Raw genomic sequence first — 23,212 nt, forward strand, 5'->3', positions numbered from 1 at the left:
AGTTAGATGCCGGATGGGGGCTATTTGGATGTTTGAGAAAAAGCAAAGGCTGCTCAAACAACCCCCATACGGTTAGATGCCGGATGGGGGCTATTTGAATGAAGTTTGAGAAAAAGCTAAAGTCTGCTCAAACAACTCCCATACGGTTAGATGCCGGATGGGGGTTATTTGAATGAAGTTTGAGAAAAAGCTAAAGGCTGCTCAAACAACTCCCATACGGTTAGATGCCGGATGGGGGCTATTTGAGAGATGTTTGAGAAAAAGCTAAAGGCTGCTCAAACAACCCCCATACGGTTAGATGTCGGATGGGGGCTATTTGAAGTTTGAGAAAAAGCTAAAGGCTGCTCAAACGACCCCTATACGGTTAGATGCCGGATGGGGGCTATTTGTATGTTTGAGAAAAAGCCAAGGCTGCTCAAACAACCCCCATACGGTTAGATGCCGGATGGGGGCTATTTGGATGTTTGAGAAAAAGCCAGGGCAACTCGAACAACCCCCATACGGTTAGATGCCGGATGGGGGCTATTTGAATGTTGATTGAGCAAGCAAATGCTGCTCAAATAACCCCCATGCGGCAAAAATACCGGACGAGGGCTATTTGTACCTTGTTTGAGTAATAAAATAGATCGCTCAAAAAGGACTCATGCGGCAAAATTCCGGATGGGGGTGCATTGAACGCATCTTAAAAATTTCTTTGAAAAATCCAAAGAGACAAGGATGATGACCCAACCGGCTTCAAAACCGGTTGGGGTTTTTGAAATCGTTTCGTGATAAAAACTCAGAAGTACCCCAGGCGGTGTTAAAGGATAAGTCTATTGGAAGGTTCAAACACCCCCAGAAGGTGCTAAGCCGGATGGGGGTGTTTAGAATGCATAACGCTTAAAAGTTGAAGACCCCTCAGACAGGGCTATGCCGGCTGAGGGAGAAGATTCAACAATGGGATATGGGTTAAAGGCCCCCCAGGCGGCATGCAACCCGGATGGGGTGAAACGTTCAAAATCGTTAAAAGCGAAAGTAAAAAGAAAAAGGGCAGCCGGTACCTTAGAGACTGAAGAAAGGGCACCCAACCGGTCGCCGAATGTACTTAATTTGAAAGTGCCGGATGCAAGAAAACTTAGGAAATAATGCAGCCGATATCAGAGCTCTCAGAAAATTTTTGAAAAATATGCAAAGTGTGGAGGAGAGAGAGGGTGCCATGTATTTATAGAGAAGGAGCAGAAGGCGAAACGATGCCTTCTGCCCTAAAAACTTGAAATTTGAAAAAAGGAGGGAAGAAGACGAACCGTCTCCTCCTATGCGTCTGACACTTGTCACAGGTGACACGTGGACATTCCACGTCACACCTGTGAGGGGCAGATGTTTAGGGTAAAAATACCCTAAGACACGTGGCCCAATAAAGGCCTGCCACGTGTCAATCTTGCAACGGTCAGCAAAGGCCCAATCCCTTTGCGACACGTGTCATTGAACTCTAATTGAGGTACAACTCTCCCCTACTATAAATAGTAAGGGCAGACCTCATTAATGGGGATCGAATATTTTCCCAAAAACAAACAAAACACAAATCCCCTTGCAAACGCTCTCAAATCGAGAAGCATTTATTGTCTTATTTCCTCATTTAGAAAGAGACTGACTTAATCTTCGTAGGCGGAACACCCCAGCCCCAGCCGGAGTATTCCGTTATTTGTGCAGGTACAGGCTAAGGAAGGAGCATACTAGGAAATTGTAACTCTCCCGTAGGACACATAAAAAACCCCCAAACAAGAAGGAGTGTATGTGAAACCTCCATATTACCAGAAATGTCTTTAAAAGGAAAGACATTTTCAACAAAATATACATCCCTACTGAGAAACTACTTGTGAGATGTCAAATCATACCGCTTGTAACCTTTTTACCCATGTAGATAGCCAAGAAAAACACACTTCATTGCCCTAGCCTCAAACTTATCACTAGGCTTCACAGTAGCATAACATAAACAACCTATGACCATTAAGAAAGAGTAATCAGGATGTTTCTTGAACAATACTTCATAGGAGATTTCCATCCAAATACTGAACTAGGCAAAAGATTGATCAAGTATGTGGCTGCTAACAAACATTCTCCCCAAAATTTCAAAGGCAAATGACCATGAAACCTCAGAGTTCTGGCTGTCTCTAATAAATGCCTTTGTTTTCTCTCAACTCGACCATTCTGTGAGGATTACCAGATACACTCCTTTGATGAACAATCCCATTTTCAGCAAAAAGAGCAGCATAAGCACTTTGAATAAACTCAGTCCCATTATCACTTCTAACAACCTTTATTTTAAACCCAAATTGAGTATTGACATATCTGACAAAACTTGTAACAACAGAACAAACCTATGTCTTATCATGTATTAAGTAAGTCCAGGTTGTTCTAGTATGATCATCCAAGATGGTCAAGAAATAGGTAGCACCACATAAAGCAGGTCTTTTGTATTTTCCCCATAGATCAATGTGTACTAAGTCAAAAGAATACTCAGCCATAGAGGAAGAATAGGGAAAGGGAAATTTATGGCGTTTTCCTAGACCACAAGCCTCACAAGAAAAATCACAAGTTTTATTGCTTGATATAGGAATAATTACATGCTATAAAGTGCTAGCGAAAACATGACCTAACCTAGCATGAACTATATCAATACTAGGTGGTGTCTGCTTAGTAATGATGTTATTTACAAGCAATATAACATCATTATCAATAGAAGAAGAAACAAAAGGAAGTAAAGCAGAAGAAGATTGAATAGAAGAAGGAACAGGATTAAACTTATATAGTCCAGAAACTCTTGTAGTAACTGCCCTCACTTGCTTAGATGCAAGGTATTGAAACAAGCATGAACTCTTTTCAAAATGTGCAATCAAATGATGTTCATCAAACAATCTCCCAACAGACAAAAAATTGTGTTTGAAATAGGTACGTAAAACACATTTTGAATGAGAATATCAGGGGTTAAAGCAACAGTGCCAACAAATAAAACCATAGTAATTGTTCCATCAAGCAATCCTACTTTAATTGGATTTTTCAAATTATCAATAGAAGCAAATAATGCCAAATTTCCAAGCTATATGATCACTAGCTAGCACCAGTATCAATTATCCATGCATTTTTATCAAACACATTCACTAAAGCATCAACATTAGAAGCAACAACAATACCTGCAAAATTGACTACTGCAGAAGATAGAGGATTGTCTGAAGATGAGCCACTCTGCATCATCCTAACAAACTCATTATACATTCCAGCCATCATTGCAGAATCAACAGAACCTGAGCTAACCGAATCAATAGTACCACCAGCATGTTATTCAAGCCCCTTACCAAGAATACCAGTGAGGAGGACCATATAGCTTAAAACATGAATCAATAGATTGACCTCGTTTCTTGCAATGATCACAAATAGAATAAGATTTGGTCCTTTTAAAATCCTTATGATACTGTTGATAAGCAGGCTTAGGAAAGACCTTAGGCATCATAGTAGCATTAGCGGAATCATTCAAAGAACTCAGTTCAACAGAATTAGTCACCTGATTTACATTGTTCTGTTGCTCAATCTGCTGCAGAGTATGATAAGCCTTGTTGATCGTAGGTAATGGATCTAGGCTCAAAAAATTTGTCTTAACTTGATCATAGTTCTGTTCAAACCAGCGAGTAATTGTATTAGCTTTTTCCTCTAATCCATTTCTAGAATCTTCTAGAGAATACTGCAACTACACAATTTCAATGCTCCACAAGTGCAATCAGAAAAACCTTCAAGAACTTGCAATTGATCCCAAACACTCTTCAAACGACCATAATATTCAGCAACACTATCATTATTTTGATTAATAGAGCTCAGATTGCGGTGTAACTTAAACAATCAAGGTGCATTCGAATGCCCAAACCTCTCAGAAATCTCTCTCCGCAATACAGGTGAGGAATTAACAAACCTGAAACTCTCAGCTAAATTCTTATCAAAAGAGTTCAAAATCTAGGACATTACCAAAGAATCATTCCGAATCCACTTCTGATAGTCTGGTGAATCAACAAGAGGTGGAGGAAGAGTGCCATCAACGAATTGCAATTTGTTCCGAGCAATCAAAGCCATACGAATAGTACGACTCTAGTTCAAGAAATTCGAACCAGTAAGAATATGATTCCCAAGCTGCATGCCTGGATGATCACCATTAAAGAGGTAGTAAGGGTCAGCGAAATTGACGCTATTAAGATTCTGAGTTTGACTTTCAGTGCTTGCTGCCATTGCAAAATCAAGATAAAAGAAAAGAACAATCGAAAAATTTTGATAAAAGAATTCGTAAATCGAAAAATAATCGATCAAGAAATCGAAGACAATTGAAGAAGATCGATTAAGAAATTGATCAAGAAAATGAGAGAAAGTGAATCAAGAAGAAGAAATCGAAGATGAAAATTTGCATCTATGTAGCAATCGCCGAAGAAATCAACCCAAAATTCCCTTGTAGCTCTGATACCATGAGCAAACCCAGATTTAGATAGAGAAAGTTAGAGAGAGAGAAGAAGGAAGAACATAGAGAAATTGTAGAAATGAAGTCAGCTTGTCATTATTTTAGTGTGAGGTATTTATACAAGGAACTATTACAACTAACAACTATAACAAAATTCCTAGGGAATCGATAAAGTTCTAAAACAAATATCTAAACTAGATATTTGATGTAATAATAACATAGCTTAACAGATTGTTCAACTTTTTTTTTAATGAGAAAATTTATGTAAAGTAAGATAAATAAGAAATTGTTAAATAATATGGGGTGCATTTATATATAGCTTATTGTTAATATGATACAATATGATCTAATGAGACGGTAGAATGACAAATATATGGTCAATTTTTTTTTTATTAAATATATTATATGAATTTTAATACTAAAAAAATGGGTGGGAGAATAATCAAAACCTATTTTTTTTTTTTTACAAAAAAAGAAACTCTTTTTTCTCTCTAGATTTCTTAAAGTAAAAAAGTGTTTCATAGGCCGGAAATAGCTAAATTTATAGTGGGTCTGAGTGTAGTAAGTGCCTCTTTGTTTTTGTATTCTGATTTAAGTGTAGTACAAGTTGTTTCATGGGTAAAAATTTATGCGGGATCGAAAAAGAGGTTAATCCTTCAAATCTTCAATTAGATGAATTTGACAAAAATTTTCTTCACGACTACCACAAATCGATAGATCCTCTCGTCGAACAAAGCTGTAAATCACAGCGATATGAAAGAGGGTATGAAAAATGTACGATTTGAAACAACTTCTGCTAAAAAGATTTTTTTTTATTTGATTTGATTGTCGTGTATTTATTAGATTTAAATCACTTTGTAAATGCCATATACTTTTTTATTTTTGAATCAATAAAAGCATATAGTGAGAAATTATCACCTTAAAACCGACTTAAAAAAAGAGATTATAACTTTCGACAATTAGGATTACTCGTAGAAGAAGTGAAGGAAGAGAAAAAAGATGGACAGAGAGTGGGGATCGAAGCCAGGAAGCGGTGGCGCCGCCACTTCTCAGAATGAAGCCATCGACCGTCGCGAACGTCTCCGTCGTCTCGCCCTCGAGACCATCGATCTCGCCAAAGACCCTTATTTCATGCGCAATCATCTCGGCAGGTTTCTTCTCCTTCTCTTCTTCTTCCTTCTTCAATTCCTATTTCAATTTACCTAGTTTAATGGCGGATTCTTTGATGATTTTTCTAACAGTTACGAGTGTAAGCTGTGTTTGACATTGCACAACAATGAGGGTAACTACTTGGCTCATACGCAAGGAAAGCGGCATCAGACTAATTTGGCCAAGAGAGCTGCGCGTGAGGCTAAGGAGGCTCCTGCTCAACCTCAGCCTAATAAACGCAAAGTTAATCTTCGTAAAACTGGTTCGTTTCTTTCTTTTTCTCTTATCTTTTTTCTAATTTGTGTAATTTTCCCTAATTGTTTTTTCTGGACCTGTTTGTGTGATTTATTTTTGAAGATTGTTGGATATGTTTTTTGTGATGGTTTAGTTGTTGTTTAAGATAAATTAATGGAAGATTGGTGATGTATGGTGAATTGGGTAATTGTTAATTTTATTTAATTTTTCGGGTTGTGAGGTGAGGTTTGAAGTTTAGCTTGGAGAGTTGAATCTAGTTACTTTATAAGGGAATTTCTTTGAGAAATTTTGTTGGGGGGGAAAAGATATGTTTGGGAGGATGTTTCGGGTTAGAGGAGTTTTTTAGGGTTTTTGGGCTCTATTTTTGTTGATGCTCTAAGAGAAAACTTTGCTTGAACCTCATCGAAGGGAAAGGGTTTATGTTTGGGAGGTGAGGGAAGAGTTTTCGAGGGTTTTTCTTCTGGTTGATTCTCAAAGGGATTGGGTTTACTCTTTGGTTGATGCATTTTCACATTTTTCAGGCAGTAGAGGGAATTGGAATTTCTTGAATATAATTATCGTAACAGCATTACTAGCGACGGAGTATTATTTATCTGTTTTACTTTAACTTGCCAATGTTGGTGTCATAGACATGTCTTACAATTGGACAAGGGTATGGATTTCATACCCAACACTTACCTTAGTCACCTTACAATTGGACACTTCATATACTGTAAGACCCAATACGAGATTGATGGCAAAGAAGCAGCATAGAAGAGTGCAATTACTTTATATGATATAGATCTGCTATTTGAAATGATAGAGGTCCAGGGTTAAGTTGGAATCTTATATTCATGTATCTAAACAGATTTAGTAATAATAAGTCAGCGTCATATAAATTATTGGGTTTTGGATCCCAAACTCATAATATTATCAGCTTCATGTTTCGAAATTTTGTAAGAAATTGAATTGCTTATTAAATCCTTTTAGATATTATCCCACTGCAGTAGTACTTGCTTTCTTGATGAAAAGAACACCTGTGCTGTGTCCCAAACAATATCTTGAGGAAGCTTTGTCTACTTGAATGCTCAGATATGTACTTGGACATTCATATCCATGTCTTGTGCAACATATATTTTCATGTTATATGTGGGTGGTCCTTTTAACCCTGACTGTTCATTTTATCTTCAGTAATTAGTACCCAAACCCATGTTTGTAGTCTCAACACTTTAGCACCTATAATCCTTTAGCCTCGCTTGAAATTCTAAAAAAAGTAACCCCTGGCTATTCTTTTCATGATGGTGGTCTAATGAGTGAAACACATGGAAATACACAGGGTAATAAAACTACACTATGAGAATATAAACTGGGGAAATTAATTTGGCCAAAGGGGCAAAGATTTATGATAGGAACACCTTTTTTAAAAAGTTTATTAAAGGGTCCATTTGGTATCGTTAATCAAAAATTGATCAAATTTATTAAAATCATGATAACTGAAAACATCTTATTTTTGTTTCCTGTTTTTGTTTTTTTATTTTCAAAAAATAAAAAATACTGAAAATAAAAAACAATGCCAAAAAAGCCCTTAGCTTCTAGTTTTGTTGTGGTTGGATAATCCTCCTTATATATTGCCTCTGATGTAGAAAGTTCTTAATATTTACTATTTGTACACAAATATAGGCAGTTGGAGATTTGGAGAGAGAGTGTGTTGATGTGGTAAGTGGGTGTAAAAAAAAAGATGGATAAAGTAAGAGAGTGTGTTAAAAAGGTTGGAGAGAGAGAGAGAGAGAAATGGCAATATAGTAGCAGGTCGGACCAAGACAGGGGCTGTGTAAGTGTGTAGGGTCTGTGTTCGACCCGACTCCTATCCGGACCTGGACTATATTTCATGGACTTGGACTAGGAATTCCTTTTATCGGATTCAGATTGAACCTGTTTCTTCGTTACAGGTCGACTTTGAAATTGATTGCCATCCCTTGGGGTAAGGTATTACAAGGGGTTTGACAAAAATGGGATAAAGTGAAAGTTCAAAGCACTTTTGAAACGGAAAGAGTTAAGAGCTTTCAGATGTGGAAGTAGTATACAAGTATATGTGTTGGTTCTTGGTAACTTTCAGGACACATGTCATCAGATTTGGTAATGCGATGTCTTGTGTGTGTGTGTTTCCCTTTCTGTAATTAGATTACTGTTTGATATTGTTATTGCATCAACTATATGTACCCTGCTTTATATGTGTCATGAGCTAGGGTTGAGTGTATGTCTATGCTCTGTTACTTGTAGCAACTTCTGATACTTTTGCTAAAATTGTGTTGAGTACTTCAGATAATTTTACTTGAACTGTTTGTCTATGTTCTGCTACTTGTAGCAACTTCTGATACTTGCTAAAAATGGGTCATGGGTGGAGAATTTCGTTTTCAATAATGAAAGCATAATGTTGGCATCTTTTATCTAGTCTGCAATTACATTATGATACACTCTTATTATATCAATAACCAATTATGGGGAAGAACATGTAGCTGAAGTAGGATCAATAAATTGGTTCCCTATGGAGATTTGAGTGGGAAGTAGTCTAGTATTCCTGTAAATATTACAACTTACGAGTCTTTTATGATTTTACTCTGGACTCCAGAGCAATGTTAGTGACATCATTAATTTAATTTTGAATTTTATTAACTAAATCAAATATTGTCATACGATCTTATCCAATTTTTTGGTAGTAGATAGATAATTTTATAGGCATCATGTAGCATTTAGCTTCCTGAAAGAGGATTTATAAATCAGGATATGAGGTTATTCATCAAATGCAGCCAACTGGCTTCCTTGATATCCTTCGTTCCAGGGTGGACTTGGACCTTCTATAGTCTTAACTATATTTTGTTGCAAAATGATTCTCACTGTTAGTAAAAATTAAAGATATGATTGGAAAGTGGTGATAGGGATTGGTTGGGTAAAATGAGCTTAACCTGCTATATCTTGTAAAGACACAACACTCACAAGTGTGTGAATAAAAAAGCATGGCTTTTATAATAAACTCTTGACACTGATGAAATCATTGACTTCTTTTAACCTTATTTCCTTGGAGTTAACCAAAGAAGAATTGTAGAACTGACAGAGGGGGATCTGAGAGATAGGGTATCAAATTTTTGGGGATAGAGAGATACTGAGATTTACTTATTTTGTATGTTATGCTGTTTGGTTTTAATGTTTTATAGTTTATGGCTAATTGTTGATGTCTGTGTCGTCTTATGTGAGGCTTCATGATGCCTGGGAAATGGTGATTCAGCATATTACATCATTTACATGAGCTAATTATTGGCACAGGTCTAAGACATTACATGATGTGCACTTTTTACTTTGATTCGTATAATTGTTTATGTTGTTATCTTGAGGTCTGTCATAATTCATGTGGCTGTTTGAGTTGGAAGAATGGTCATTCAAGTTCCTTTGAATCTATATGGTTTCTCAAGGAGAGTGTAGCCTTTCCCCTGTAGCTTTTATGCTGTTTGCTGTATTGTGATATGATGTGTGGTCTTCAAATTATAGTGTCCAACTAGCTATAGTTGAAAACTTTTAACCACAACTGTGAAGCCCAGTTCTTCCTCCTCTGTTGGTCCATCATGTTTACTTTTTTGGAGATAATGTGCCCTTTCAAATTTAAAATTATGGTCTCTTCTGGAAAGATTCTTATGTAGAAAGGTTTTTGCTAATTTTATCATCTCTATTTTGAGTAGCTATATCTGAGTTTGAATTATGCTTGTAACATTGTCTATTTGTTTCACTTTTATGGGCATTATTATGTTTATCGTCAGATGTGTGCTTGGCATTCATGCTTATATATTTGTATGTGGTTCCTTTTGAAAAGATGCTTGTATTTTGTTGTCCTTATATATTAATTGTTTGCACTATCATTTTTTATACAGTATTATTTGAAATCCAAAGCAGAAAACATCACATATGTTTTTATACTTAATGTTGAAGTTTGATGCCTTAATTTGCCATGTGTCTTTGCTTATTTGAAAGACCATATTACACTTCTGCCCCTGGAAATAGCTAGCATCCTATTCTTGAAACTAAGGATTCATTTGATGCAAACAAAATACCTTTTGTAGTAGTATTTGTGTGGTTGTGCCCTTCTCTTCCTCTATCCATCACCCTGTTCAAGTCATGTATGTTGAAGTATTATTATAACGTGACAACTTTTCAGACATCCAAAATAGTACATGCGACTATTATATCCGGATAGAGGGAATATAGCTATTTTACATTTTAATTTAAACTGCTATTTAGTGCGAAGGAACTAGGTCAGTTTAATAGTGATTGGGTTTAGCATATTGGAATTTTTTCCATGCCTACTTATAACTTAGGCAACTAATTTGAGGCCTTCATTTCTTCAGTTATATTGGTTGAAGTGACTATGTTGAATATACATTAGCTTTTTGGTATTCATATTTATCCTAAAGCTTGTGGGTTGTTGGGATTTTTTATTTCGGTCTTCCTTTTCTTGTAGGTGAAACATAATGCGGCCTCCTGCGTAACTTTATTGCTATTGTGTTTTATGTGGAACTGGTAGTGCTTAGTAGCATTCTCTTTGGTTGATTAATGGTTTTGTACCATATGTGATTGTCTAAATGTTTCTCTCTTCCTTGCAGTCAAGATCGGTCGACCTGGATACCGAGTAACTAAGCAATTTGATCCTGAGACAAAGCAGAGGTCTCTTCTTTTCCAGGTACTTGTTAAATGCATGCTTGCTATTTGCAGAATTTGCTTATGGACCTAGTACTCTGCTCTAAATTTAGATACTTATATCTCTCTATGTCATTGCAGATAGAGTATCCTGAGATTGAGGACAACTCAAAGCCAAGGCACCGGTTTATGTCTTCCTTTGAGCAGGTAAATTTCAATATGTTGGAAATTTTGAACTTTACAGATTGTCCAATTGCTGTTAATCTTAATGTTGTTTACTTCTTGAATAGAGGGTTGAAGCTTTTGACAAAAGATTTCAATATCTCATGTTTGCTGCAGAGCCTTACGAAATTATAGCTTTCAAGGTAAATTTTATATAGTGTGTTATCTTTGTCAAACCATACGAATTACAAAGTAAATCTTGTAGCAATCTTGATGTCTTGTTTATATTAATTGCGTATGCATTCAGGTTCCTAGCACAGAGATCGACAAGTCTACTTCCAAATTCTTCTCACATTGGGATCCCGACTCCAAGATGTTCACGGTATGTCCTAAATTCTGGCATCATAATTCCTCTGTTTCATATTCGTTGACTCATTTCTTTTAGGGCTGTAGGCTTGTTTGCCAATGCATAACTTCAAGTGTGAATATCTTTGATTAGCTATAACAAAAATAATAAAATTTTGGTACTCCGTATATGGAAAATAGACGTTGAGACGATTCTAAAAAGACCTCACATGATGTGTTTTCTTAAATATAAATCACAAAAGGAGGTCAGAGTAAATTATATGAATAGTGACCTAAGTAAAGACGTGTGTACTAAAAGAAACGGAAGATTTGCGTAGTATTCATTTTTATATTCTTTTCACTTTGATATTCTGCTTCCAAGATGTTCACTAGATCACAAGACGCCATTTCTTGCAATATACCAAATTACCAAGTATAATTGGGAAACAGTACCTCCAAACCAACATTGTGGTTATTTCAATTATCAAATTTACTCTTGAGTTTTGAGCTTCTTCTTGTGCACTTCTGCAGTTACAGTTATATTTTAAGGCCAAGCCACCAGAGGCGAGCAAACCACAACCTCCTCCAGCACCAAATGGCACTTCTGCTCCAGGGGTCCCACCGAGGCCTCTTGCCCCACCTCCGCATGCTCCTCCACCTCCACCCCCGCAGGGACCTCCACCTAGTGCTCCATCTGGAAATCCTCTAAGAATGCCGCCACCTCCTCCACCACCTTCAATGGGCAATGGTCCGAGGCCCTTGCCTTCTGGTGCACCACCTCCCCCAGCTGGGAGTGCAGGTATGTCAAACTTCTCGATGGGGAACCAACCGCCTCCTCCACCCCATGGTTTCCCTGGTCAACAGATGCAAGCACCACCACCCCCACCTCCCAACATGGGCCAGTAATTGAATCTATAGTAGTTTTGGTCTGGGAATTTTGTACTAAGCTCAAAGTTGTTTTCGTGATCGCCTTGTATAAGATTGTACTATTATAGGTTCGTTTTCTAATGGGGAAAATATCAGAATTAACAATCTTTTGAGAAGGATGGACGATTATTTTTCGTAATTACACTGCAACTTATCCTTTGTAATTGCTTGCATTTTAGTATTATCCTTTGTTGTGTGTCTGTGCGCTCGCCGCTGTGCTATATTTCGTACATCATCATGGGGTCGAACCCACCAGAATAGTGCCTTGGCCCTTTGCTGCCATGAAAAACATTGCAAATTCACTTATTCATGAAAGGCCAGAGTTTGGAAGGGTTTGACTTGGAAAATATATTAGTCCAACCAGGTTAGGGGGGAAAAAGTTTATTTTAAATCGAACTATTCAAATTATTATTTTTGTCTTTGAAAGTTCATTACACTTGCTATGAACTCTAACAATCATTAGCAATTAATATATTTAATTTTGTATTGCAAATTATACACCGTTAATATTTGGAAAATGGATTTAGTGATGAATTAAACAAGATTCAATATAACTATTATTTGAAATACGCTCAAAGCTTTCTAACTTTGGACACATAAATCAAAGTGTCAATATCTTTCAGGAGAGGATGTAGTATAACTTAAATTAATTAACTGCTTTAAAAGGAAAGAATATTGTTAACGTAAAAATAAGGTGAAATGTTATCCTTAGTCCATAGTCTGCTTTTGTATTCTTCTTTTCCTATTAAAAAGATGACGGGGTTTCTTTTATATCTTTTTCAAATTTCAAAATAAGGTTTCGCAAGTTGATATTCCACTCGTTAGCAGGTCTTGTATGGACTTGGTGTATAATAAATTGTTGTATACCTAAAATTTACACGTCACATTTTGGATGATATAATCACTTTTTTAGATGACATAATAATCTTGTTATGACTTGTGAGTTATATTTTGAATGATACAATCGTATTTTAAACAATATAGTGAGATGATATAATTATCTTTTGGATGATATAATTATTTTTTTTCGAATGATTTAATTACTGTTTGATACTTTTTTAAAAGATAAATTCACTTTTCGAATAATACATTTACATAATTAGTTTCTGAATGATATAATCACTTTGGTAATGACATACTCACATTTTGTATGATATAATCACATTTCGTATGATATACTAGATGGTTGGGTGCACAATAAGTTATGGTGCACTGGGTTTATTCTTGTAATACCCCGTATTTTTATACGTATATTAATTTAAAGTATTATTTTATGGCGTATTTAAATAATTTGAAATGAATTATTTATAACATTTTAATATTTAAAAAGGTGTATTTTAATTGAAAACCCAATAATTATTTATTTATATAGTTTTTTCACCATATACCACTGAGTTTTAACTTAATTCACGGTATACCACCAAAAATTTTCTAATTCACCATGTACCACTGAGTTTAACATAAATGGTACAACATGCCACTTTCTGTGTTAGTTATTAACGTTAACTGTGACATGTGGCAGCATTTGAGTGGTTCTTATTTAAATTAATTAATTAATTAAAAAAATATTTAAAAAAACTAAAAAAAAAAAAACTCCACCACCCCAAGCCCAGCCAGTCAGCCATCCTCCCCGCCCCCACACCGCCCCCAGCTTGCCTTCCACCCTGTCGTCGGCTCCCAAACTCCCCTTCCCCTGCGCTGGCGCCGCCCCTCACTCTAGCCACGACCCTTGAAAACCACCACTACTCCCGAAAACCCATCCACAACCCCCACCACAACAATTGAAAACCACCCACAACCTCTCAAACCAACCGCCACTCCCGAAAATCTACCTACAACCTGCGAAAACCTTTCAACCACACCAAAACCCACCCACGAGAAGAATCGACCAGGTTGGAGGAGTAAAAGTACAAAAATTGGGTTTTTTATTGGAGCTAGGGAGTGATTTCGTGGATTAGGGTTTGACTGGTGGCACGATGGGGAAAGGGAGAGGGTTGAGGTAAGGATTAAAGGTATGGGGTGGGTCGACCGGCGATGGAGGACCGGTATGGCTAGTCGTCGGGGTGGGGAAGGCGCTGGTTGTAGGTAAGAGGGTGGTAGGGAGGTAAACTGGTGGTTGAAAGGCTAAAGTCATATCACCTAATCAAAAGAATTACCTAAGTACTCTAACTAAAGTTGATAGGGAAGTAGGGTCGAATCCACAGGGAAACAAGTCTTTCGATTCCTAAATAATTAATATAATCAAAACTATTAAGTAACCGAATTATTATTATGTGAAAATTATCTTAGGGAAAATAATTAAACTAAAGCAAATTAAATAAGGGGGAAATTAATAAATCAAAGGCTAGGATATAGGTTCACCAATAAATAATATTTCAGGGTAAAATACAATAATCAATCATCATATGCATCAATTAATCAGATCATAGAAGGCTTTTGCTACGCATTACAATCACAGAATTAATCTACCAGTATTAAATCGCATCTCTCCAATCTTGACTTAACCATTTATAAATTAACCTGCCTATTGAACCTAAGCCTAAACATCAATTCTCATCTCTCGAATCTCGAATTAATATTGCATAACTCATACAATTAAACCTGGCCAAATCTAATTGCATAGCATTAAATTAATCAATAGGAAATCAATCAAGCATTGACAATCAACAATAATAAACTATCCCTTCATATTATTTTTGGATCCCCACAACCCTAGAAATTAAACTACTCACACATATTTAAATCTAAACTAAGCAAAGCAAATAAACGAAACATAATTAAAGCAATTAAATTACTGAAAATAAAGGGGGAAGAAATCGTTACCAAAATAAACGGAAATAATGAATTGCATAAAACTCTAAGTGTAGAGAGAGAGAAAACAAGAGTATTAACCAAAAGCTTAAAACTAAAATCTGGAAAATTAACTAATGAAAAAAACGTCCCCCAAAATCTTGCTTAACAAAACGTATTTATACTTAAGCTCCAAAAATCCTAATTAAAAACAAATTAAAAGTCGCAAAAACGCTCCTCAAAAGCACGCGCTTGGTCGGGCAGAGGTTCGCCCGGCCGGGCCCGCCTCTAGCCGAGAGAGTGCTTCGCTCGCGCCGGTGGGCGGAGGGTGCTTCTCTTCTATATGCCTCACCCGGCCGGGCGCGCCTCAGGGCGAGGGCTACCCGGTCAGGCAATCTTCTGGGCAACTTGGACATCTCAATTGGGCTCTTAACTAGCCCAATCCAAATTTCCTCTTAGGTCTTTAAGAATCGATCCGATGCCTCGAACTCTCCTTCTTCACCGAGCCCTTAATCATCGATTTGATGACTCTAACCGGTCGTGGGCTACGAAATATGGTCATAATAATGCGATCCTACTCCAATGTTCGTAGTGGCTCAAATAAGTCCGGGAAAATGTTTCAAATCTGCAATTTCCTATTAAACAATACCATAACTACGGAAACACTAGAAAACGCATATTAGTAATAAAAGTGACTCCAAAGAGCCAATAATACTCCTAAATATGACCAAGGGACGGGGGTAAATCTCTATATAAAATGAACATATCAAACTCCCCCAAGCCAAACCTTTGCTTGTCCCAAAGCAAAGATCTCATCAATGAACAAATAAAAAATACTTCACCCCAAAAATCAATTAAAACCAAGCATAGCCAATTCAAGGAAAATCCAACAAATATGCATCAAAGTCAACCAATCAAATCCATCCAACCACTCATCCTCCCTAAACATTGTCAAGTAGAGCAAACCACAAGTTTATATGGAATTCAAGACTAGTGCTCACGCACTCTTCACTCTTTTATGTGGCGGATATAAAATGTATTCGATCACTCTCCATCCAACCCCTCTAATGTGAACAACCCCTCCCAAACTCACAACACTCGTGTGTTTAAGAAAACAAGCACTCAACCTAGTAATCGACTCGAAATATATCAAATCATTCTTTGCATTAATAAACAACTACTTTCACATCCATACAACTTTATGCACAAAGGTCGGAAGGTCTTTAAGCTTGTAATGTAAGGTTAGGGTAAAAGGCAGGATAAATTTGGGAAAATGTGAGAGTAAAGCCATGCTTTAGGGAGCCAATCCTAATAAACCACGGTAAAAAATAAATAATGACCAAATCTTCTCCAACACAACTCAACTATACAAAATTTCACCAAACAACCAATTATATCAACAATATTTCCAACACTTACAACTTCACTCATATATACAAAATATAACATTATAGAACTTGAGTGAACAAACAAACTTTGAACTTGAATTTTTTTCTTTTGAATTTAATTTTTTTTTTCTCTTCTTTTGAGCGACCTCACTTAAAACATTTGAACATTGAAACAACTTATCCTCTTTTGCTCTTTTTTTTTTCTTTTTATCTCACATTGGAATTTTTTCAACTTTGAACAACAATTTTTCAATTTTTTCCAATCCACAAAAAAAAGAACAAAAATAACCTCTCAAATCCACCCAAAATTTTGCAAATTATGTGCACACTACAACTCCCTCACCTCACTAACTATTAGCACCCCCAAGCCAAGCTTGGGACTAGTAACCAACGGGGCTTAAATAGGCTTGTAATGTGGCTAAATAAACAATAAAAGGGTACAAGCAACAACATGGGTAGAAAGAAGGGAACATATGTATCTAATATCTTCTGAAGACCACCTAAAAGAACAAATGCCTTCGTCCTTCTCAATGTGCATAATAATGAGTCATACAAACATTACTCATAGTTAAAAACCAATACTCAACTTCATTGATTTACCAGAAACTAACACACATTCCTCACCAAATCAACTAGTCAAGCACTATATTCACAAGTAGTTGGGCAAAATTGACGCATATTAAGATTTCAAGGCAATCAAATATCAAATCATGATCAACTAATCCACAATATCTATCATCTACTAGGAATCAAAACAATTTCGAAAAATTTTCATCAAGGGGCACAAGAAAGCATGATTTATTATTCATTGGAACGTAATTTTGGATTTATTATTTTTAAAGAATAAAATCTAACTTAAGAAAGCAAATAAAAAATAAAAAATAAAATAAAAAATAAAAAAAACTAGTCTAAACACACCAAAAGAAAAACTATTCTAGAAAGCAATAAATCTAAACTATGAAAGCATTAAAACTAAACTAAGCACACCAAGAAAAAAAATAACAAATAAATAAAAAGAGAGGGGGTGAAAGATATACCATGCGTACACGAGAAACTCCCTCAAGCTAAATCACACAATGTCCTCATTGTCTTAAAGGGAAGCTAGTAGTCAAGGTGGCTACTCCTCATCATCACCTCATCAATGTCACCAAAGCCTCGAGAATGGCAATGCATCTATATGGAACAAATTTGGGCAAGAATAAAACAAAGTATTAGTGGGAAAAAGATCAAAATCAAGTTAGGTGCACTCTTTCGATCATAACGTTTTATGTATAAGTGATAATGCAGTGATTCCAATTGGGTTGGAAAGTAGACTTGAAGAACTTTCCAATGATAGGTCACACGCAAAATTTCGTTAAAAACGCAAAAGTTATGGCATTTTGAAGTCGAGTAGTTTTGTTGATCCGTACGCGCGCCTGATCGGGCCGAGCTCTGCCCGGTCGAACCTGATTGCAGTCCAGCGTGAATGAACTCTTCTCTAGCTCAAAATCTGCACAAAAACAAACTCCCACAAGCATAAGTTACACTCTCCTTACCTCTCTAAGAACCAAAAATAACGAAAACACAGAAAAACTAGAAAAGACTAAAATAAAACAATAAAATACGGGCTGCCTCCCGCAAAGCACTACTTTAACAAGGTCCCACTCGACCATACTCCATCCCTCCTCAATCGGAAGATTTTAACGCCTTGAGTAATTTATCAAACGCTCCTGCAAACATTTCATTAAGCACTAGATATGGCTTAATTGCAAGCATACTTATCTTTACTTAGAAAAAATTAGGAGCACATAAAGAAAACTCAAGGTAAAAGGAAAAATCAAAAGAAAGAGATGAAAATATACCACAACCTTCTACTTCCTCCGCTAAAAATTTAGAATTAATAGAACGAACAAGGAGGTAGTCTTTCTCTTTATCATCGAATAATGACTTGAATATGTTGCCCTCATGAATAACCTCATCATTAACAAAGGAATTTTCAACCACCGTCTCTACAACTAATGATTTTTCAATCACCGATTCGTCAACCAATGATTTTTCAACCACAAATTCTACAACCGATGGTTCTTCATCCTCAATAACATTCATATTATAGTGTCCATAGACTTTTTCATCAAGAGCCTTCCAGTAACTTTCATTTGCAACCAATCGTTTCTGAATATGATCATATGTATATGTTAATACTCTAAAATCATCGGGAGCACGCACGAAAAACTCACTATAAGGACATTCAGGATTTTCATGACAAAGACGATATTGACAACAACAGTAGTCAGGTTCTGCATAAAACGAATATAATTCTTGTAGTGGCGTAAGCATGGATATATTCAACTCATAAAAAAATTAAAAAAAATTAATCTAAACTCTAATAATAATTAGAAATAAAAATAAAACCGTTTCCCCGGCAACGGCGCCAAATTCTGACATGCTAAAGTCGTATCACCTAATCAAAAGAATTACCTAAGTCCTCTAACTAAAGTAGATAGGGAAGTAGGGTCGAATCCACAGGGAAACAAGTCTTTATATTCCTAAATAATTAATATAATCTAAACTATTAAGTAACCGAATTATTATTACGTGAAAATTATCTTAGGGAAAATAATTAAACTAAAGCAAATTAAATAAGGGGGAAATCAATAAATCAAAGCCTAGGATATAGGTTCATCAATAAATAATATTCCAGGGTAAACACAGTAATCAATCATCATATGCATCAATTAATCAGATCATAAAGGGCTTTCGCTACGTATTACAATCATGGAATTAATCTACCGATATTAAATCGCATCTCGAATCTTGACTTAACCATTTATAAATTAACCTGCCTATTGAAACTAAGCCTAAACATCAATTCTCATCTCTCGAATCTCGAATTAATATTGCATAACTCATACAATTAAACCTGGCCAAATCTAATTGCATAGCATTAAATTAATCAATAGGAAATCAATCAAGCATTGACAATCAACAATAATAAACTACCCCTTCATATTATTTTTGGATCCCCACAACCCTAGAAATTAAACTACTCACACATCTTTAAATCTAAACTAAGCAAAGCAAATACACGAAACATAATTAAAGCAATTAAATTACTGAAAATAAAAGGGGAATAAATCGTTACCAAAATAAACGGAAATAATGAATTGCATAAAACTCTAAATGTAGAGAGAGAGAAAACAAGAGTATTAACCAAAAGTTTAAAACTAAAATCTGGAAAATTAACTAATGAAAAAACATCCCCCAAAATCTTGCTTAACAAAACGTATTTATACTTAAGCTCCAAAAGTCCTAATTAAAAAAAAATTAAAAGCCGCAAAAACGCTCCTCAAAAGCACACGCCCGGTCGGGCAGAGATTCGCCCGTCCGGGCCCACCTCCAGCTGAGAGAGTGCTTCGCTCGCGCCTAGTCGGGCGCGCCTCCGGGCGGAGGATGCTTCTCTTCTATGTGCCTCGCCCCGCCGGCAAGGGCTACCCGGTCGGACAAGCTTCTGGGCAACTTGGACATCTCAATTGGGCTCTTAACTAGCCCAATCCGAATTTCCTCTTGGGTTTTTAAGAATCGATCCAATGCCTCGAACTCTCCTTCTTTACCGAGCCCTTAATCATCGATTTGATGACTCTAACCGGTCTTGGGCTACGAAATATGGTCATAATAATGTGATCCTACTCCAATGCTTGTAGTGGCTCAAATAAAATCGGGAAAATGCTTCAAATTTGCAATATCCTATAAAACAATACCAAAACTACGGAAACACTGGAAAATGCATATTAGTAATAAAAGTGGCTCCAAAGAGCCAATAATACTCCTAAATATGACCAAGGGACGGGGGTAAATCTCTATATAAATGAACATATCAGTGGTGGGGTTGTGGAAATTGGGGAAAGGAGAGGGTTGGGGGCGGGGGTTGTCACTGGTGGGGGAAGGGTGATGGACGCCGACCACCTAGGCGCCGGCCAGGGCTGGGCTGGGGGGCAGCGGTTACTAGGTTGGTGGTGGATTATTTATTGGTTTATTTAATTTTCTTAAAGTTTCTTAATTCTTTATTTAAGTAATTAATTAAATAATATGAATAAGAGCCAATAAGTGACAGCCAGGTGGCACAATTAACCTTAATTACTAACGGAGTTTACGGCATTAGTCATTAAGGGCATGTTGTGACATTTATGTTAAACTCAATGGTACATGGTGTATTAGAAAGTTTTTAGTGGTATATGGTGAATTAAGTTAAAACTCAGTGGTGTATGGTGAAAAATCCGATCCGTTTATTTTATTATTTGGAAACTTTGGGGCATATTTGATTCATAAAAGAATTTTAAAGTCATAAAATAAAGTCAAATGACTATTTTGAATAGAAGTGGGAATTATTAAGGGCAAAAAGGTAAAGTTAAGTTAGGAGGATTTTGAGAGGGAGTATAAATAGCCATCTATGAGCAAATTTAGACTTTGCCCAAGGTGGAGAATATCCAAATGTAAACTTTCTCTCTCTCCTCTTATTTTTCTTTTTCCTTAATTTTTCCCCTCTCCCCTTTGCTCACAATTCACGACACACTCACACACACACACACACACAACCACCACAAAGTGGCCGGCTGCCGCCACCACCAACACTCGCCGACAACAGCAGTCGTGGGGAGGCGGCGACAGCCGTCCTCCCTTCCCCTTCCTTGTGCGTGTGGTTCGAACAAAAAATAAAAATAAAATCTTGTTTCAAAATTTAATTAGCTTTGATTAATTATTGTTTTGGGTGTGTGTGATGATTTTATGATGTTTCAATAATGATTAATATACGTAGTACATATAATTTTCAGATTTGGTTTTGTATCAAAAAGCCCTAAATCGATTACATTCTAAGTTTCTAAATTGATGTTTATTGGAGGAATTTAATTGTGGTTGATTAAAACTATTGAAGTTAATGTTTTAAAACTAAATTACAGCAAGTTTAAGAGTTTTTATATTGCTGGAATTTTTATGTAGAGGCTAGAATAAAGTGTTCTTGAAAGGATTTTTAATTACCCATTAATTGGGCATAAAAGTAAGTGGTTCTAATTAATTTTCAGCATGTTTTAGAAGGTTTAAAAGTGTTTTAAAGAGTCTATATATTACTGAAAATTTAATATGAATAGGTATTAATGTCTCTTGGTATTTGTGGGTTGTAGGAGACTTCCAAATGACTGATTTTGTGTAGTCGTAGCGATCTTGAGATTATATTCAAGATATGTTCGTGTACCCGGTTATTATTTAAATGTGTAGAAGCATGCTAGGACTTGTTTAATTAATTCCAAGTTAGGATCATGATAGGTATTGATTGTAATTGTTGGTTGGATTGATTTTGATGATGGATTTGTGAAGCATGAATTATTTAAGGTGAATTATTGATGGAAAATTATGATGTTGGATTATGGTTATGGACTACACTTTTATTATTGGTTTGATTGAAAGCATGTTTAATTAAACTAAATGTTTAATTTGGTTTGGAATATAAAAAGGGAATTTTATTATGGTTCATATAATTTTTATTGATTCTTAAAGCATGGGATTGGAGCTTTTAAGTGTCTTACTACACAGGAATAAAATGAAATGTGGTGCCTATGTGCACTTAAGGTGTTTTAAACACCGAGGGATAGGATTTGCGGTGCATTATCCCCTTAAGATGTTAATTTAACGCCGAGGTAGTTTTAAAAAGGATTCAACATTTAGTTATTGTTATCACTAACTATTCAAGAATTAAATTAGAATGTTTGATTACTTGAATAGATTGTATGGATTGATTGTGTTGTGGATTGAGAGTCATCACCAAGTCTAAAATGTAAACAACGTAAAGTGAAAGAGATTGCGCATCAAAACTCTTGGAACGTATATACCTCGAGTATGAACATATGGGGGGAGTTATGTAATTTTATATTTGATCATGACTTCTACTGGAAGTACAGGACGCTGTATTTTCCTTTTTATTTTATGCGCAGGACGTCAAAAGTAATCAAAAATAAATAAGCAATTTATTTGGGGCTACCCAGTTAGCTCCTGGAATAATTTACCTTAATTTATTTGGGGCGGGGATTTGGTGGGAAACTCGTTCGATGCGTAATAAAAAATAAATAAGCAATTTAATTATCTATTATTGTTGAGTTGTATGCTGTATGCTTGAAAAACAGGTGCAACAAGGTAAGTTGTGTGATGCTAGGATGAATGCATGTTAGTGTGATTCGTTTACGCTTATGTACTCAGCATTGCTGAAAGTGTGTTTTTATGTTTGTTTGGCCTTGTCTTTATCTTGACCCTACGACGACCCATTTCTAATGGCGAGTAGTGAGGACAAAGTAAAGAGAAACTTTTCAGGTGATGAAGCATATTCATGATGGGCATGAGTGAAGAGCGAATCTTGTTTAGTTTCTATAAGAACATGATATGTTTTATTTGCTTTAATTATTATATATTTGCTTGTATGACTAATGCAATGATTTTTACATATTTGGTTTTGGGTTTGAAAAGGGCCTACAATAGTTCCAAGTTGTAAGTTGACTTCGTTTGACTTTGTTTGAATTTACTTTCGTTTGGTTTGACTTTTAAAGTTGGTTTGTTTTGAATGTTTTTGAGATAAGTCTTCTGCTGTGTGTCTTTGATATTTGCCTTATTAGCCATTATCACGGTGGCGGTAATGTCTTAGTATTTCCTATTTCGTATTTTAAAAAGGACAAAACATGTATTTTAAAAGGAAGGAATTTTTAGGGTGTTACAATTCTAAACTTTACCTCCATTCGTTCCTAAATACTTGCAACATTTGTTTTTTTTTTTTTCGTTTTTTTTCCTAATTAATTATTGCGAGTTACAAAAGTTACAACACATATTTTAGCACAGAACTATTATTACTCCCTCCATATTTTTTAAATGCATCACTTTCTATTTAGGGATGTTTTCTTTAAATGCATCACTTTAATAGTTGGTAACTTTATCTTATATTTTATTATTTCTCTCTTTTTTAATACCCCACCCAAAATATTTTATCATTTATCTCTCTTTCTTGGTCCCACTTACATAATTAAATAAATCACTCTCTCACATA

At 35.9% G+C, this 23,212-nt stretch overlaps 1 protein-coding gene across 1 annotated transcript; it reads left to right on the top strand.

Annotated features, from left to right (window-relative positions):
- The first annotated feature begins 5,383 nt into the window (after positions 1 to 5,383).
- On the top strand, positions 5,384 to 12,174 carry LOC110738466 (splicing factor 3A subunit 2-like). Its single transcript, XM_021918875.1, has 7 exons — positions 5,384 to 5,625; positions 5,716 to 5,885; positions 10,507 to 10,583; positions 10,682 to 10,747; positions 10,831 to 10,905; positions 11,010 to 11,084; positions 11,579 to 12,174. Exons 1-7 carry the CDS (start codon positions 5,474 to 5,476, stop codon positions 11,951 to 11,953), a joined length of 990 nt encoding a protein of 329 aa, XP_021774567.1. The 5' UTR covers positions 5,384 to 5,473; the 3' UTR covers positions 11,954 to 12,174.
- The last annotated feature ends 11,038 nt before the right edge of the window (positions 12,175 to 23,212 follow it).

This window comes from Chenopodium quinoa, unplaced genomic scaffold, assembly GCF_001683475.1.
Source record: "Chenopodium quinoa cultivar QQ74 unplaced genomic scaffold, ASM168347v1, whole genome shotgun sequence".
NCBI lineage: Eukaryota > Viridiplantae > Streptophyta > Magnoliopsida > Caryophyllales > Amaranthaceae > Chenopodium > Chenopodium quinoa.